Genomic DNA, 16,597 nt, shown 5'->3' with positions numbered 1-16,597 from the left:
TTGTGATAGCTGTTGTGGTTCTGGAGCCAGAAATTTCATTAATCCTGTTTGACTCAATTGGGCAACTTGATTCCTCAATAATGTATGGTGTTATCTTCTTTAGGGAAATGATTTTGTGGAACAGTGTTAAAACATACTCCTTTTAATTTGAGATGTAAATTCAACTTAAGATAATATCCAACCAGGGCTCAAGAACATAAAAATTAAGCTTCGGGCTTTGCAAAAAAAAAAAAAAAAAAAAAAATGGTAACGTGATTACAGAGTTTATGAAACCCAGAGGTTAACGATTTATAGGATAAATTAATTTGGAGAATGAAAATCAATATTCTACATAGTGAATTTCTAACTAAACCTTATGGCCAAAAGTCTATAACTTTTCATGGCTGAAAGTATTAACAGACTTCAACTGTTCCTGTCCCAGGGCTCTCTCCCCGTCTTAACTGCCTGACTCTGTACTGTCTGCATGTCTAACCTGAGGCTGCAAAAAACTGAATCTTTCTGAAGAAGATTACTGTTTTGTCACAAATACTGGAAACTCACGCAGGAAGGGAAGATAACTTGAAAACATACATAAATTTTGTATATAAAATTTATGTTTTACATATATATATATATTATGTGCTTCCTTGCATGCATGCTAAGTCGTGTCTGACTCTTTGTGATTCTATCGACTGTAGCTCACCAAGCTCCTCCGTCTATGGGATTCTCCAGGCAGGACTGTTGGAGTGAGTTGCCATTCCCTTCTCCAAGGGATCTTCCTGACCCAGAGATCGAACCCATGTCTCTTACACCCTCTGCATCTGCAGGCAGGTTTTTTTTTTTTTATCACTAGTGCCACCTGGGAAGCATATATATATATATATATATCTCCAGTGGTCAAGTACGGATGTGAGAACTGGACTATAAAGAAAGCTGAGCGCCAAAGAATGGATGCTTTGGAACTGTGGTGTTGGAGAAGACTCTTGAGAGTCCCTTGGACTGCAAGGAGATCCAACCAGTCCATCCTAAAGGAAATGAGTCCTGAGTGTTCACTGGAAGGACTGATGCTGAAACTGAAACTCCAATACTCTGGCTACCTGATGGGAAGAACTGGACTCACTGGAAAAGACCCTGAGGCTGGGAAAGATTGAGGGGAGGAGAAGAAGGAGACTACAGAGGATGAGATGGTTGGGTGGCATCACTGACTCGATGGACATGGGTTTGGGTAAACTCTGGGAGTTGGTAATGGACAGGGAGGCCTGGTATGCTGCAGTCCATGGGGTCACAGAGAGTTGGACATGACTGAGCATCTGAACTGAACTGATATGTACTATATATATATACACACACACACATATATATGTATATATATATATGTAAGCAGATACATTTTGCTACCCTATCATTTGATTTTCTGATATCTTAATTTATATGAAGCTTTCCAGATGTGCATACCTCATAGGCATATAAAGTCAAGAATAGATTAATAGAGAAAAATTGCAGTTTGGCAGATAAAAAGATTCATTTGCAGGAGCAAACACTGAAAATGAATGCCATTGGTACAGATGGCCAAGAGGCACACGAGAAGATGCTCAACATCACAAATTATCAGAGAGGCACAGATCAACACTCTTAACGATGCATCCCCTCACACTGCTCAGAATGGCCACCATCAAGAAGTCCACAAATAACAAATGCTGGAGAGTGTGGAGTAGAGAACCCTCCTACACTGCTGGTGGGAATGTAAATTGGTTCAGTCACTATGGAGAACACTATGGATGTTCCTTAAAGAACTTAACATACAGCTACTGTGTGACCCAGCAGTCCCACTCCTGGGGGGATACATCCAGAGAAAACCACAATTTGAAAAGATACGTACTCCCCAGCGGTCATTTTTGTTTCTTTAGCGGCTCAGTCATGTCTGACTCTTTGCAACCCCAGGGACTGTAGCCTGCCAGGCTCCTCTGTCCCTGGAATTCTCTAGGCAAGAAGCAGTACTTATAATAGCTAGGACATGTGTGCTAAGTCACTTCAATCATGTCCAACTCTGTGCGACGCTATGGACCATAGCCCCCCAGGCTCCTCTGTCCATGGGATTCTCCAGGCAAGAACACTGGAGTGGGTTACCATAGCCCTCCTCCAGGAGATCTTCCGAACCCGAGGATCAAACCCACGTCTTCTGTGCCTCTTGCCCTGGCAGGCAGGTTCTTTACCACTATCTAGGACGTGGAGGCTACCCAAATGTCCATCGACAGATGAGAGGACAAAGGAAAGAAGAAGAGGTGGTCCATATATACACAGCAGGAATGGCACTCTGCCACACACACATACAAAAAGACTGAAATAATGCCATTTGCAAGCAACACGGATGGCCCTAGAGATTCTCACACTAAGTGAAGTAAATCAGACAGAGGAAGACCAGTATCATACGATATCACTTGTACGTGAGGTCCAACAGAGAAAGACCAATATCATGTGATATCACTCATATGTGAGGCCCGACAGAGAAAGACCAATATCATGTGATATCACTCATATGTGAGGTCTGACAGAGAAAGACCAATCTCATGTGATATCACTTGTACGTGAAATCTACGAAAACAACACAAATGAACTTGTCTAGGAAAACAGAGACAGACTCACTGAAATAGAGGACAGACTTTTGCGTGCCGAGGGGGAGGAGGGGCAGGGGGAGGAACGGGCTGGGAGTTTGGGATCAGCAGAGGCAAACTATTTTATATAAGACGGATAAACAAGAAGGCCCTAGTGTACAACAGAGGGATTGTACTCAGTATCCTGTGACAAACCATAATGGGAAAAGACATGAAAAAAAATATATACACACACACACATATATATATGTATATATATGCAAGTAGAACTGCATCAATTTGTTGTATGGCAGAAATTAACCCAATACCATAAATTAACCATACTTCAATAAAAAAACAAATCAGGAAAAGGACAAATAAAAATGTATGGAGAAGGACTTTATGGAAATAAGTTCCTTGATGACCCGGCTTGGCCCATTTTTCTACTGCTTGGGAAATTAAAAAAAAAAAAAAAAAAAGTCAATCCCCTGTAAAAAAAAAAAAAAAAAAGACTTTCCAAAAATGTCTCAGAGAAGTCAGTCCCCTGTAAAGAGACTTTCCCTCCCAAACGCATGATGTGTAGTTCTGTGCGTGCACGCTCAGGCGAGTACACACACACACACACACACACACACACACTCACGCAGGTGAGTGTGCATTCTGCCCTGGAGTCATCACCAGCCACAACACCTCTGGCTGGTCACAACTGCATGCATACGGTCCTGCTCACAGGTTCCCTTTCCTTCAACCCAATCGAAGGGACCACAGTGATGCCTGACCCAGCCTGGCTCCGGAGTGCAAGAACTTTTTTGTTTTTGCACACAAGCATCCCCGTGTGGGGTGAGCCATCAAAGAGCAGAAGCATGTCCTCTATTAGGACCCAGAGGCACTCCCTCTATTCCAAAGTCGACAGCAATGCCCTTTCTGGAACCCTCCTCTCTACCCACCACCCCCACCCCACCCCGCCCCCGGCTTAATTAGAAAGCAACACCAAGCAAAAACGCAAAGGCCACGTTGTTGAGACAAGGCAAAATGACTTTTCTCAAAGTCAGCGCTCGAAGCTTCCGAGGTCGGCAAAGATGCTCATTTCTTGTAGCTTTCTGTCTTCCGAGCGCACGGCTTATTTACTTGCCGGAAATCAGATGCACACACGCATAAATAAGGTGGTTGTTACCGATGAGATCTGGCAGGCAGGTGGTGGGGTGTTGACAGAGGTAGGTGACGGGCAATTCTGCCTTCAAATGATCACCGTTAAAAGGCTCAAAATGCCGTAATGCTGCCATTTTCGCTCTCTTCTGGCTACTGTCTTACTTCCGAGTGAAAAAAATATATATTATGACAACAATGTTCCTTCCCTAACAGTTTTGTGTGAACTGGAAACATGAACGTGTTGCCCACATCACAGTCTGTCACGGCCGACTCCCAAGAAGAGTGTGCAGGTGAATGCCACTGAGCGTTCATTTTAAAATCAAAGGAACTGATAAAACAGGCAAACGCCTCCTTAGAGTCGACGGGTGGGTCTGATGTCAGTGACCTTAATGAATGGAATTTTCTGTTAACTGCAGCAAGCACTCGAAAAAACTCCAGAAACAACGGAGTTTTGTTTTGAGTTTTCTGCATCACTCATATCTGGGGTACCCGATGGACAAGATCCATTTTGGAGGGAGAAAGGAGTTTGTTTATGGAAACAGGCTACTTGAAGACCTCACCTCTCTTTTCTTCCACTGCTTGGGAGCAAATAAAGTGACTGACACAGTCTTCTGTAAAGAGGCTTTGCTCCCAAATGCTTCCATGCTAACTGAAGAGTGTAAAGTCAGGGGCTTCTCTGACTGGTGGCCCAGAGGTCGAGACTCTGCACTTCCAATGCCAGGGGTGGCCCAGAGGTCGAGACTCTGCACTTCCAATGCCAGGGGTATGGGTTCAAAGTCTGGTTGGAGAACTAAGATCCACATGCTAAACAGTGTGGTCAAAAATTATTGTTGTTCAGTCGCTCAGTCGTGTCCGACTCTTTTTGACCCCACGGACTGCATCATGCCAGGCTTCCCTGTCCTTGTCTATCTGAGCAGGCACATATATGTCTGTGTGTGTGTGTCTGGGTGTGCATATACAACTAAGTCACTTTGCTTTATAGCAGAAATTAACACAACATTGTAAATCACCTATGTGGTGGTTTAGTGGCAAAGTTGTGTCCAAATCTTGCGACCTCACTGACTATAGAGCACACCAGGCTCCTCTGTCCATGGGATTCTCCAGGCAAGAAAACTGGAGTGGGTTGCCATTTCCTTCCACTTCAATAAAATTAAAATAAATAAAGGTATCCTCCAGTAACACGATCCCATTTATTATTTTCCAGAAGCCTTGCATTTCGAAATCTCGCAGTAAGCTCTCCCAAATGTCCCAACAACACATTTCCTTAAGTTTCTTTGGCACACGTCCTAAAGCTTAGTCTCTATGTTTGGAAACTGAACAGGGGATCTTTTTTTTAATCCTGCCTTTTTATTAGATCTATTTGACAGCCGTGGAAGGAAAATTGGACATCGGTGGGTCTGTATTAGTCATTTTGTTACAGGGCACAGGTTGTCCTCGCTTCCTAAATGTTTTCTTGAAGTTCTGAAACCTCATTATGTATCTTGCAATTCAGGTAAACAGTGGCCTGTAATGGAAAACAGGTTCATCTCTCTCCTGTCTAGATCTGCTTGAATAAAAAGCCTGCTCATTAGGCAGAGGTTTCTGTAATGCCAGACCCTGTCAAAAGTGCCGGCGAGGATGTTTTCTGCAGCCTCTGTTTCCTGATTATCTGGGTAACCAGAGATGATGGCGATTGCAACAGAGGTCATAGTCTATCTATCATAGAGCTAAGCTGCCATCCCGAGCACATATCCAAGATTTGATACTCTGGAATCAACTGGTGCATTTACTTTAAAAAAAAAAAATTCAGTTTCCACTTTGGGTATTTAGAATCCCACGGAACTTACTGAATTAAAAGCAAATTTTTACAAACTCAGGCTTTTTTTTTTTTTTAGGGTGTGTTACTAAGGATACACAGGAGGAGAAACTTTTTTTTTTACCTTTTTTGTCTGTATTTTGTTTTTCAAAGTCCTTTTTTAAAATGAGCATGAGCACTGTTATATCAACAATTATTTTAAAACATCTTACACATCAGATTAAGACTTTAAAAATAGACTTTCAACAGCTACAGTTTTATAAGCATTTTTACTTGGTATCTTTCAAATTTAGGAAGAGAAAGTTAATGCAAAAGGACAAGTGTAAACACGTACCTCTCTCTCTTCCCCTCAGAGAACTTAGAAGTCTTTCGAAAATTCCAAAAGGGAAGTTTTCAATAAAGGAGAGTATCAGTGAGAAGATAAGGTCCAATTTGTTGCTTGAGTTGAGTTTTAACGACCGTGTCATTGATCGTTCGAGAGTCAGAAAGAAAAAGTGCTTGCTGAATATTTAAAATACGTTTTGTAACGTAATCTTAGAGGTATGATAAGCAGAGGAGAACTCGTGAAAAATTCAGCCGTTGTAGTTCCTTACTACAGGAGGACGGGGCTTGTGAAATGTTCTGACTCCACTTGATAAATAATAGATTTTTTGTTGTTGTTTAATTTTTTTAAAAAATGAAAGAAAACTGCCTGACCTCTTTAGGAATCAACGTGTGCGTGCATGCTAAGTCACTTCAGTCGTGTCCGACTCCTGCAAACCCATGGACTATAGCCCGCCGGGCTCCTCTGTCCATGGGATTCTATAGGCAAGAATACTGGAGTGGGTTGCCATTCCTTTCTCCAGGGGATCTTTCCAACCCAGGGATCGAATCTGTGTCTCTTATGTCTCCTGCATTGGTAGGCAGGTTCTTTATCACTAGCACCACCTGGGAAGCCCTAGGAATCAACACAGTAACTTTAAAAAAAAAAGACGCCTTCTTTCAGTACAAACTATCGTGCACAAAGTAAGGTATAAAGATGTATCTCACATCATGGGGAATGTATGAAATATTTTATAATAACTATAAATGGAGTATAACCTTTCAAAACTGTCACTGATGACTACATGGTACACTTGCAACTGATATTATATATCAACTACATTTCAGTAAAAAATTAAATTAAATAAAAAAAATAATAGAGTTATCCTGTTTCACCCATCCTAGCAACATGTTATCCACGTGTTCCTCCCCCAAAGCTTTGCTGCTGGGGAATTACTTAGGGTTGAAAATCAGACTTGGCAACAGAGCCGCAACTGCCCAAAGGCTTCCCCAGAAAGTGTGTCCTGCTGAAACGGTGAGGCAGGCCACTGGCCACATATGGGGACTGGTCCCTAAACCTCTCCAGAGTCAACTGCACCTCCATCCAGACATTCATTCATTCCTCCTTCCTCTGGGTCATTTCAAAACCACTTGGAAGAATCTTAACTCCCTTGGTGCTATTCCTCAGTTGCTAAGTCACGTCCAACTCTTTGCGACCCCATGGACTGCAGCACGCCAGGCCTCCCTGTCCATCACCAACTCCCGGAGCTTGCTCAGATTCATGTCCATCGAGTCAGTGATGCCACCCAGCCATCTCATCCTCTGTTGTCCCCTTCTCCTCCTGCCTTCAATCTTTCCCAGCACTGGGGTCTTCTCACATAAGTCAGCTCTTCGCATCAGGTGGCCAAAGGATTGGACTTTCAGCTTCAGCATCAGTCCTTCCAATGAACACCCAGGACTGATTTCCTTTAGGATAGACTGGTTGGATCTCCTTGCAGTCTAAGGGACTCTCAAGAGTCTTCTCCAACACCACAGTTCGAAAGCATCGATTCTTCCAAGCTCAGCCGTCTTTATGGTCCAAACCTCGCATCTGTACATGACCACTGGAAAAACCACAGCTTAAGACTGTACAGACCTTAACTCCCTTGGGAACCCCTACATTCCGTTAAGCCAAGGTCTTATCATATATTAGGCACACAATGGCATGTATTAAAGGTGATGACCCTTTCCCTGTGTCTTGCTGAGGACTGCACACCATTCTGATGGAAAAGGAACACTGCCCTGACCGCTGACATCACAAAGGGAGGGGACACGTGTGAAGGCAAGAGCAGGTGCAGGGCACGCCCTTCGCAGACAGAGACCGTGATCAGTAGAACACTGCCCACCTCTCAAATTGCACAGTGGTGGTAGAGTTTCAGGATTTCGGCCACCCTTGTGGACGTTTACTGCCAGCCGCCTCGCATCGGAGCTTCCCTGGGGGCTTAGTGGTACAGGATCCACCTGCTATAAGAGATGTTGGGTTCCCATCTCTGGGTCGGGAAGACTCCCCTCGAGGAGGAAATGGCAACCCACTCCAGTCTTCTGGCCTGGAGAATCCCATGGACAGAGGAGCCTGGCGGGCTACAGTCCAGGGGGTCACAAAGAGTCCGACAAAGACTTAACGACTAAACATCGACACCAACCCGTTGTGTAGAGTTTACACCGTATGTCTGCGGTCCGTCCTTTCTGGGTCGTAATGACAATACAAGCAACAGCGATCACACAGCTGAGGATAAAGCCGTCCAAGCTACACAGTGTGGGGTGAGATTGGCCGTGGCGGACCATTAAATAAGAAAGGATCCTTTATGAATATGCTTTTACGGGTATGGAGAAACTCGCAGAGGGGAAAGGTATGCTCTGTATAGTTACGCTGTGTCCAAACATTTAGAAAGAAAACACCCTAAACTTTAGAGCATTTTAGAGTCTAAAGGACGGAGCTCCAGCCTGTCTGCTTGATGGCTTCTAGCTCAGCCTCCCATGGTGCTTGAGGCGTTTCTTTTAAGCCGATACCTCCCTGTCATTTTATTACACAATCACCCAGACTCCCCTTCTCGGTGAGAGAGAGAGGGTCTTCCTGGAAAGAAGCCATATTCTTCAAAATGCTCAGAGGTATTGAGTTTGTAAAACAACAGAAACATCCTGAGCCATGAATGTAATGGCTTAAGGGGAGGATTTTATTTTGGGGGCAAAAAAAAAAAAAAATCGAAGAACACAACCACCTATTAATATGATACCAGGGTCTACTGTAGATCTCAAAGATTCAAAAAACATGCTTCATTTTACTCACGACGGGTGAATAGCAGAAAAACACTGGAAGTTAGACTTGTTTTTAATGAGTGAGGGTAGGAATATGTGTTGATGTAATTAAATAAAAAGTAGTCAATACGTGTGATGATACTAGCAAAAGCCTGCTTGCCAGCAAAGACACGTCAGAGAGCTGGATACAAAACTGCATACATTAACATACAACACTCATTAAAGAGATAAAATATTCTACTGGCTCGCACTACGAAGGACTATTCTACTGATTTACACTACTAAGGTGTGGAAAATGTAAACTAATTTACATGCAACATTTTAAGAAGCAAAAATGAAAGAAGGTGGGCTTGTATGAGCTGTATGTCAAAGCCCTGAGTATAATGAATTCTTCTTACCGATCCCATTAGGCAGAATGTTCTGGCTGCCTTTCTTTTTCCCAGTTCGTGTTCATCATTTGACTCACTTGTGCTATCCGGGAGCATTACAGAGAAGGCTAGAAAGAAACTCAGAAGTTGCTTCGTCTGAACTCATCAGTCACAGAGATTTAAGACATCTGTCAAGTTCACACAGATAGGGGAAGAGCTAGAAGCTAGAATAGGGCTGCAGTCACCTTGTCCAAAAGACGATGCTCCTCCCAAGGTTTAAATGAAACAACGAGACAAAAGCTGTTCTTGTCATCGTCACGGTCGGTGACCCTCACCAGGTTCCGTGTGCTCGTGACGCAAAGCAAGAAAGAAAACTCTACAGCCACGTTCTAGAGGATCTCCTAAACACCTCGATGAGAAAAACGCTGAATTCAGGGTACAGCAAGGAAACGAAGGACGACAGAAGGGGCAAAAGAGGGGAAAAAAAAAAGGAAATGTGGCGAAAATCTTGAGCAGCCTGTTGACGGTGCCGCTGACTCACTTTTGTCCAATTTTGTGCAGAAGGAGCCAACGCCCTGAGCACCCGAGACATGGCTGGACCACGCAGGGACTGAATGAGAAGTTCAGAACTCGCGGATTTTCAGTCCCTCTGATTTACCCACACACTGTGGCCTCCCCTGCACTGTGAAGAAAAGGCCGGAGGCTGCTTAGCTGTGCAAGAGAAAAGCGCAGGCGTGCACACTCAGCCGTGTCCAGCTCTGCAACCCTCTGGACTGCAGCCCGCCAGGCTCCTCTGACCACGGGATTTCCCAGGCAAGAATACTGGAGCGGGTCGCCATTGCCTCCTCCAGGGGGTTCCTCCCGCTCCAAGGATCAAACCCAGGTCTCCCGTGTCTCCCTGCATTGCAGGCGGATTCTTCAGCCGCTGAGCCATCAGGAAAGTCCCAAGAGAAAGCGCAGTCAACATGATTTCATGTCGAGGTGCAAGGCACAGTTTACACAGAAACCCCTCAGGGACTTCCCTGGAGGTCCGGTGGTAAAGAATCTGCCTTCCGATGCAGGGGACACGCAGGTTTCGATCCCCCGGTTGGGGGACTAAGATCCCACATGCCGTGGAGCAACTGAGGCCACTCGCTGCAACTACTGCGTCTCCACACCCACAACTAGAAAATCCACGCACTATAACAACAACAACAAAAAAATCCCAGATGACACAGCTGAGATCGCAAGGGTCACAAGGGAGACCCGATGCAGCCAAGTGAAACACACATTGAAAAAATATCTTCTGGAAAGGAAAAATTCACTAGCAAGTCTCTCGGGCTGCTCCGGAAAACAAGCCACGTCTCTCAGGAAATAGGGTAACCCGTTTAGGGAGGAGGGACAGAGAGAGAGACAGGGAACCCCCGCCATCCTTGTAGAAGCAGCAAGAAAGACACAAGCCGGAGGAGAAGGAGACACAGGGAGGGCTAATAGGATCCCCAGAAGAAGACGACCTCAAGGCCACCGCAGCGAGACTGTCCACAGCGGTAACTGCGGGGCCAGCCTTCTGTCTCCCAAACCTGCCCTGTACCCCACTGTGCCGGAGACAAGGGGCTGCTCAGATTCAACTGCTGAAAGAGTCAGCGGTGGGAATCCCCCGGCAGTCCAGGGATTAAGAATCCGCCTTCCCGTGCAGGGAGGGGACTCGGGTTCAATCCCTGGCCGGGGAATGAAGATGCCACGTGCCACGGGGCAACGAAGCCAGCATGCAGCAACTGCTGACCCCAAGCTCCACACTCCTCGCTCCGAAAGGTTCCTGCTGCTGCTGCTAAGTCGCTTCAGTCGTGTCCGATTCTATGCGACCCCACAGATGGCAGCCCACCAGGCTCCCCCGTCCCTGGGATTCTCCAGGCAAGAACACTGGAGTGGGCTGCCATTTCCTTCTCCAGTGCATGAAAGTGAAAAGTGAAAGTGAAGTCGCTCAGCCGTGTCCGACTACTCGAGACCCCATGGACTTCAGCCCACCAGGCTCCTCCATCCATGGGATTTCCCAGGCAAGAGTACTGGAGCGGGGTGCCATTGCCCTCTCCGAAAGGTTACTGAAGGCATCGCAATGAGATGCCCGTGACCCTCAATTAGGGAGCAGCCCTCACTCACCCAGCAATGAAGACCCAGAGCAGCCAAAAATTAAAATAAATACATAAAAAGAGCGTAACGGGAGGAACGAATAAATGTTGACTCTTTGTCCTTCATTCATCTCTTTGATCACCAGCCCACAGACCCAGACTCCCTGGCGCTGTATCCGTCGGCAACCTCAACCACACCCGGGGTTAAGATGCTTTTAATATGCTGGTTGTGGGATGATCTGAGAAAACAGCATTGAAACATGTATATTATCAAGTGTGAAACAGATCGCCAGTCCAGGTTGGACGCATGAGACAAGTGGTCGGGGCTGGTGCACTGGGATGACCCGGAGGGATGGGATGGGGAGGGAGGTGGGAGGGGGGATCGGGATGGGGAACACATGTACACCCATGGCTGATTCATGTCCATGTATGGCAAAAACCACTACATTATTGTAAAGTCATCAGCCTCCAACTAATAAAAGTAATTGGGGGAAAAATATATATATATATACTGTTTACCTGTTGTTTGATCCCTGAGTTGCGAAGATCCCCTGGAGGAGGAAATTGGCTACCCACTCCAGTATTCTTGCCTGGAGAATCCCCCGGATGGAGGAGCCTGGTGGGCTACAGTCCATGGGGTCGCAAAGAGTCGGACACAACTGAGCGACTGACACTTTCACTTTACCCGCCACACTTAGTGTTTGGTGACTTTTTTTTTGGAACACAGAAAACAAAACAAAAAAAAAGAAGCGCGTGCTGTCTCTGATGGTATCAGACACACAGGCAGACTCTCAGCAGAAATAAGCTAGGAGGCAGGAAAAGTCTCAGCCATGTCTGACGTGCAGACTGAAGACCCGGGAAGCCCACAGACGGAAGATGCAGGGATACATACCAACGCTCCAATCCATCTCCTCAGCGGCATCCCCATAGGCGCCGTGTTTACTTTTGCCGGCAAAGTTCTTCGAAGAGAAGAGAGCCGTGTGCACGTGGAGGAAAGACATGACAAGCAGGAAAGGGGTCTTGGTATTGCTGAAAAAAAAAAAAAAAGTCAAGGGCAAAATAAACACGTTCGATGCCGTTTGTTATTGCTGTTTAATCCTGAAAGTGAAAACGCTTATTCCCTTGATTAAAAAAAAAAAAAAGAAGGGAAATATCCAGCTTGCAAAAATAAAATCAGACTGTGAGGATTTCCCACCCTTAGTTAAAAAAAAAGAAGAAGAGAAATATCCAGCTTGCAAAAGTAAAATCAGACTGTGAGGATTTCCCCCACCTTGGTTAAAAAAAAGAAGAAGGGAAATATCCAGCTTGCAAAAGTGAAAAATCAAACTGTGAGGATTTCCCCCCTGGGTTAAAAGTGGAAAAGAAATATCCATCTTGCAAAAATGAAATCCAACCGTGAGGATTTCCCCCCTGGCAACAGAGGTGTCATCAGTGGAGCCTGGGGAATGTAGGCTGGACAGATCAGTCATTCTGCCCTGCTCACATCCTCGGGTGTGATGGACAGCTTGCTCGCTGGGAAGAACAAAGATCCCCTGGACACAGGAGAGGCAACCCACTCCAGTATTCTTGCCTGGAGAATCCCATGGACAGAGGAGCCTGGCGGGCTACAGTCCATTGGGTTGCAAGAGTTGGATATGTCTGAGCGACTAAATTACCCACTCTGGTATTCTGGCCTGGAGAATTCCACGGACTGCACAATCCATGGGGCTGCAAAGAGTTGGACAAGACTGAGTGACTTGCACTTTCTTTTAGAAACCTATGCTCAGCTGTCCTTTCAGAGAGATGGCAGGAAAAGACCCTCACAGTCCCATCTCTCTTCCTCTCTATGACCTTGAAAACTAAATGAACAATTGAGCAAGCTGGCAGGAGGGAGTTCTCCCCATAACAGCTTCACTCCATTTTTTTTTTTTTATTAGCTGAAGCACTTCAGTAAACAACTCTTTTGAAAATTTATTGCGTCCAGCCACGAAGGCTGTGTGAAGAGACAGAACTTTTCGGCTGCTACACGCCCTCTCTCTATTTGTTACAAATACAGAAGGCGGCTCTCTGCACCTTGCCAGCAACCCAGGATCATGCCAATCTCAGAATCACAAATATTTACACCCTGTCCTCAGGCGGGAGTGAAATCCAGGCAGGAAGGCAGCTACAGTGTAATTCTTTTCCTGCCCGGCACAAAGGTCTTGCATAGTTTATTCGTCTTTTGAGAAAGTGTCAATCGTGTCCGACTCTCCCACTCTGCAACCTCATGGACCATAGCCCGCCAGGCTCCTCTGTCCATGGGATTCTCCAGGCAAGAATGCTGGAGTGGGTTGCCATTTCCTCCTCCAGGGGATCTTCCCGGCCCAGGGATCAAACTCGTGTCTTCCTGTGTCTCCTGCATTACAGGCAGATTCCCTACCTGCTGATTCATCCCATTGAAATTTGTTGACATAGTCACTACGTCATGTTCGACTCTTTCAACCCCATGGACTGTACGCAGCCCACCAGGCTCCTCTGTCCATGGGCTTCTCCAGGCAAGAATACTGGAGTGGGCTGCCATGCCCTCCTCCAGGGGATCTTCCCGACCCAGGGATTGAACCTGGGTCTCCCGCATTTCGGGCAGTTTCTTTACCATCTGAGCCACCAGGCAAAGCAACCTCTTCTGAGAGTCTGAGCTTTATTAATCACTGAGCGTTCCCATTTGTATCAGCATCGGGAATAATCGGAATGCAAATACAGATGTCTACTCATTGGAAAAGACCCTGATGCTGGGAGGGATTGGGGGCAGAAGGAGAAGGGGACGACAGAGGATGAGATGGCTGGATGGCATCACCGACTCGATGGGCATGAGTTTGAGTAAACTCCGGGAGCTGGTGATGGACAGGGAGGCCTGGCATGCTGCAATTCATTGGGTCACAAAGAGTCGGACACAAGTGAGCGACTGAACTGACTGACTGACTGATGGATGGCTTCCGAAGGCCATCGAAAGCTGGCAATCGGACTAAGGTGTAAACCAAGAGACAGTGAAGGACAGGGAAGCCTGGCGTGCTGCAGCCCACGGGGTCGCAAAGAGTCGGACACGGCTGAGCGACTGAACCACAGCCATAAACCAGACAGCGATAACAACAGCCAGCCAGCCGGAGTTTAGGTGACCAACACTCTCTGCACTCGCAGATGGACATGTCCCATTGTTCATTTCATCCACCGAAGCCTCTGGCAACTAACTCCGCCCACGCGGCACCAGGCACTCAGAATATCAAGCCAGGATGGACCATGCCCTGCCATCGGCCACCCAAAGTCCAGAGGAGGCCATTCAGAGTTGGTTGGTCTGAGCTGCTTAAAGTGCCGTGACCGATCGTATCAGACGATGGATACAGACGAGGAGCGTGACCTTCAAGCTGGCGGTGGGCAGAACCCACTCCTGGAGAGATCGTGCAAAGTTCCTGCCGTGCGTCAGTGTGTGCGAGCGCTTTCCATAAATCTGCCAGTGTCTGAGCCACGACCCCCCAAGCCTTGCTGTTCAGATACGGAAGTGGTCGATGGCGGAGACATAACCCGAGCTCTTCAAAGCATGGTTTCCCAGGCTCTTCATTCCAACACACCTCAGAATACACTTTTAACAGATTTTTTTTTTTTTGATGTGGACAATTTTTAATGTCTTTATTGACTTTGCTACAATATTGCTTCTGATTTATGTTGTGATTTTTTTTTCTCCTGGTCACGGAGCATGTGGGATCAGCGGTCCCTGACCAGGGATCTCACCCCACACCCCTTGGCTTGGAAGGCAAAGTCTTAACCACTAGAAAACTGTTGAGTTTTTAAAACCAAAAATTATCTATATAGATTTTTACACTGCCTGAAGGATACCACTAATGGGGCTTCCCAGTGGCAACAGGGGTAAAGAATCTGCCTGCAATGCAGGAGACCCGGGTTGGATCCCTGGGTGGGGAAGATCCCCTGGAGGAGGGCATGGCAGCCCACCCCAGTATTCCTGCCTGGAGAATCCCAAGGACAGAGGAGCCTGGTGGGCTGCAGTCCACGGGGCCACAGAGTTGGACATGACTGAGTGGCCACACGCGCAAACACACACACACACTCTTATAGGAAGCCCAATACTTGAGGAGCAAACCCTGCCAACAATTTAAACTCCCCAGCTTTTTTACATCTTTATACTGCTTTCATGTTTTTCAGAGTAGCTCACGCCATTTTCAGAACCACAGAACAATGAAGATACATGTTAAACATGAAAAGGAAGACAGGATGGACTACCCTGGTGATCCAGGTGATTAAGAACTCCATGCTTCCAATGCAAACAGTTTGGGTTCAATCCCTGGTCAGGCAACTAAGATACCTTCTGCTAGATGGTGCACCCAAAAACTAAAAGTTAAAAATAATAATAATAATTAAAAAAAAAAAATGAGGACAGGAAAACCAGGCCAGCCACCTCTTCCCCACAAAAACAGAGGGAGAAGATACAGATCCCCGGGTCTCAAGGTCAGCCTGTGTAACGAGATTTCAGATAATGCTCTGATTTTCAGTTCTGCGGGCGTCCCTCCACCTACAACAAGAACCTTAGCTTCCCCAGAACAGTCTCATCTGTCAACTGTCCCGACGGGCTCTGTCTGTGAGAGGACCCTTTCACAGACAGCCCTGCCTGCGACTCTGTATTATTCCTACAGATCAGGGGTCCCCAGCATCCAGGGTCTAGTGCCTGATGATCTGAGGTAGAGCCGACGCAATCACAATAGAAATAAACTACACAATGAAGGAAACACGCGTGAGGCATCCGCAAACCACTCTACGGCCCCCAGTCCCTGGAAAAACTGTCTTCCATGAAACCGGCCCCCGGGGGGCGGAAAAGGTTTGGGGACTGCTGCAATAGAGCCTATATGGCTTTGCACCCACAAGTAGACTCTGAGGACTCGACTATGGACATCATCCATGATGGGGCTGACCCTAGCACGCCCATCTGAACCTCAAAGTGCCGGAGTTCAGCCATAGGTGCCCACTTCCGCCCCCAGAACACAGCGGTGGAAAATCCTTTGATGTTTCCGGTTTTAAATCACCCGGCATTCATTTGTTAAGTATTCTAACCCAGAGACTGGAAGGTATCGAACGTCTGTTGAAAACCAAAAAAAAAAAAAAAGTCAAATGTCTTTATGCTTCAGGCAATAGGAAAGAAAGTGTTAGTCGCTAAGTCGTGGCTGACTCTCTGCGATCCCCATGGACTGTAGCCCGCCAGGCTCCTCTGTCCCTGGGATGCACCAGGCAAGAAGACTGGAGTGGGCTGCAACGCCCTTCTCCAGGGGAGCTTCCCCACCCAAGGACTGAACCCAGGTCTCCCGCGTTGCAGGCGGATTCTTCACCACTTGGGAAAGAAGTAGCCATTGAAGCTGTTGCAAGAGGCCAGTTGATAGTAAGAAGCGTGAGTTCCAAATGCTTCCTCTGGTTTTACTTTTTCTTCTCCTCCTGTTTCTGCTTCATCTTCTTGATTTTTTTTCCTTCTCCTCCTTCTTCTCTTCCTTCTTCTTGTCT

General features: G+C 46.5%; 1 protein-coding gene across 5 annotated transcripts in view; it reads right to left on the bottom strand.

Moving 5' to 3' along the window:
• The window catches only part of STS (steroid sulfatase), a 193,676-nt gene that overhangs the window by 94,101 nt on the left and 82,978 nt on the right, over positions 1 to 16,597 (bottom strand). For all 5 annotated transcript variants that reach the window (XM_043458338.1, XM_043458334.1, XM_043458337.1 and 2 more), the window contains exon 6: positions 11,976 to 12,112. In XM_043458338.1, coding sequence (XP_043314273.1) covers positions 11,976 to 12,112 — 137 coding nt within the window. The remainder of the gene's footprint in view (positions 1 to 11,975; positions 12,113 to 16,597) is intronic.

This window comes from Cervus canadensis, chromosome X (genome assembly GCF_019320065.1).
Source record: "Cervus canadensis isolate Bull #8, Minnesota chromosome X, ASM1932006v1, whole genome shotgun sequence".
Taxonomy (NCBI): Eukaryota; Metazoa; Chordata; class Mammalia; order Artiodactyla; family Cervidae; genus Cervus; species Cervus canadensis.
Note: the sequence above shows the minus strand (reverse complement) of the source record. Positions and strands in the feature narration are given on the sequence as shown.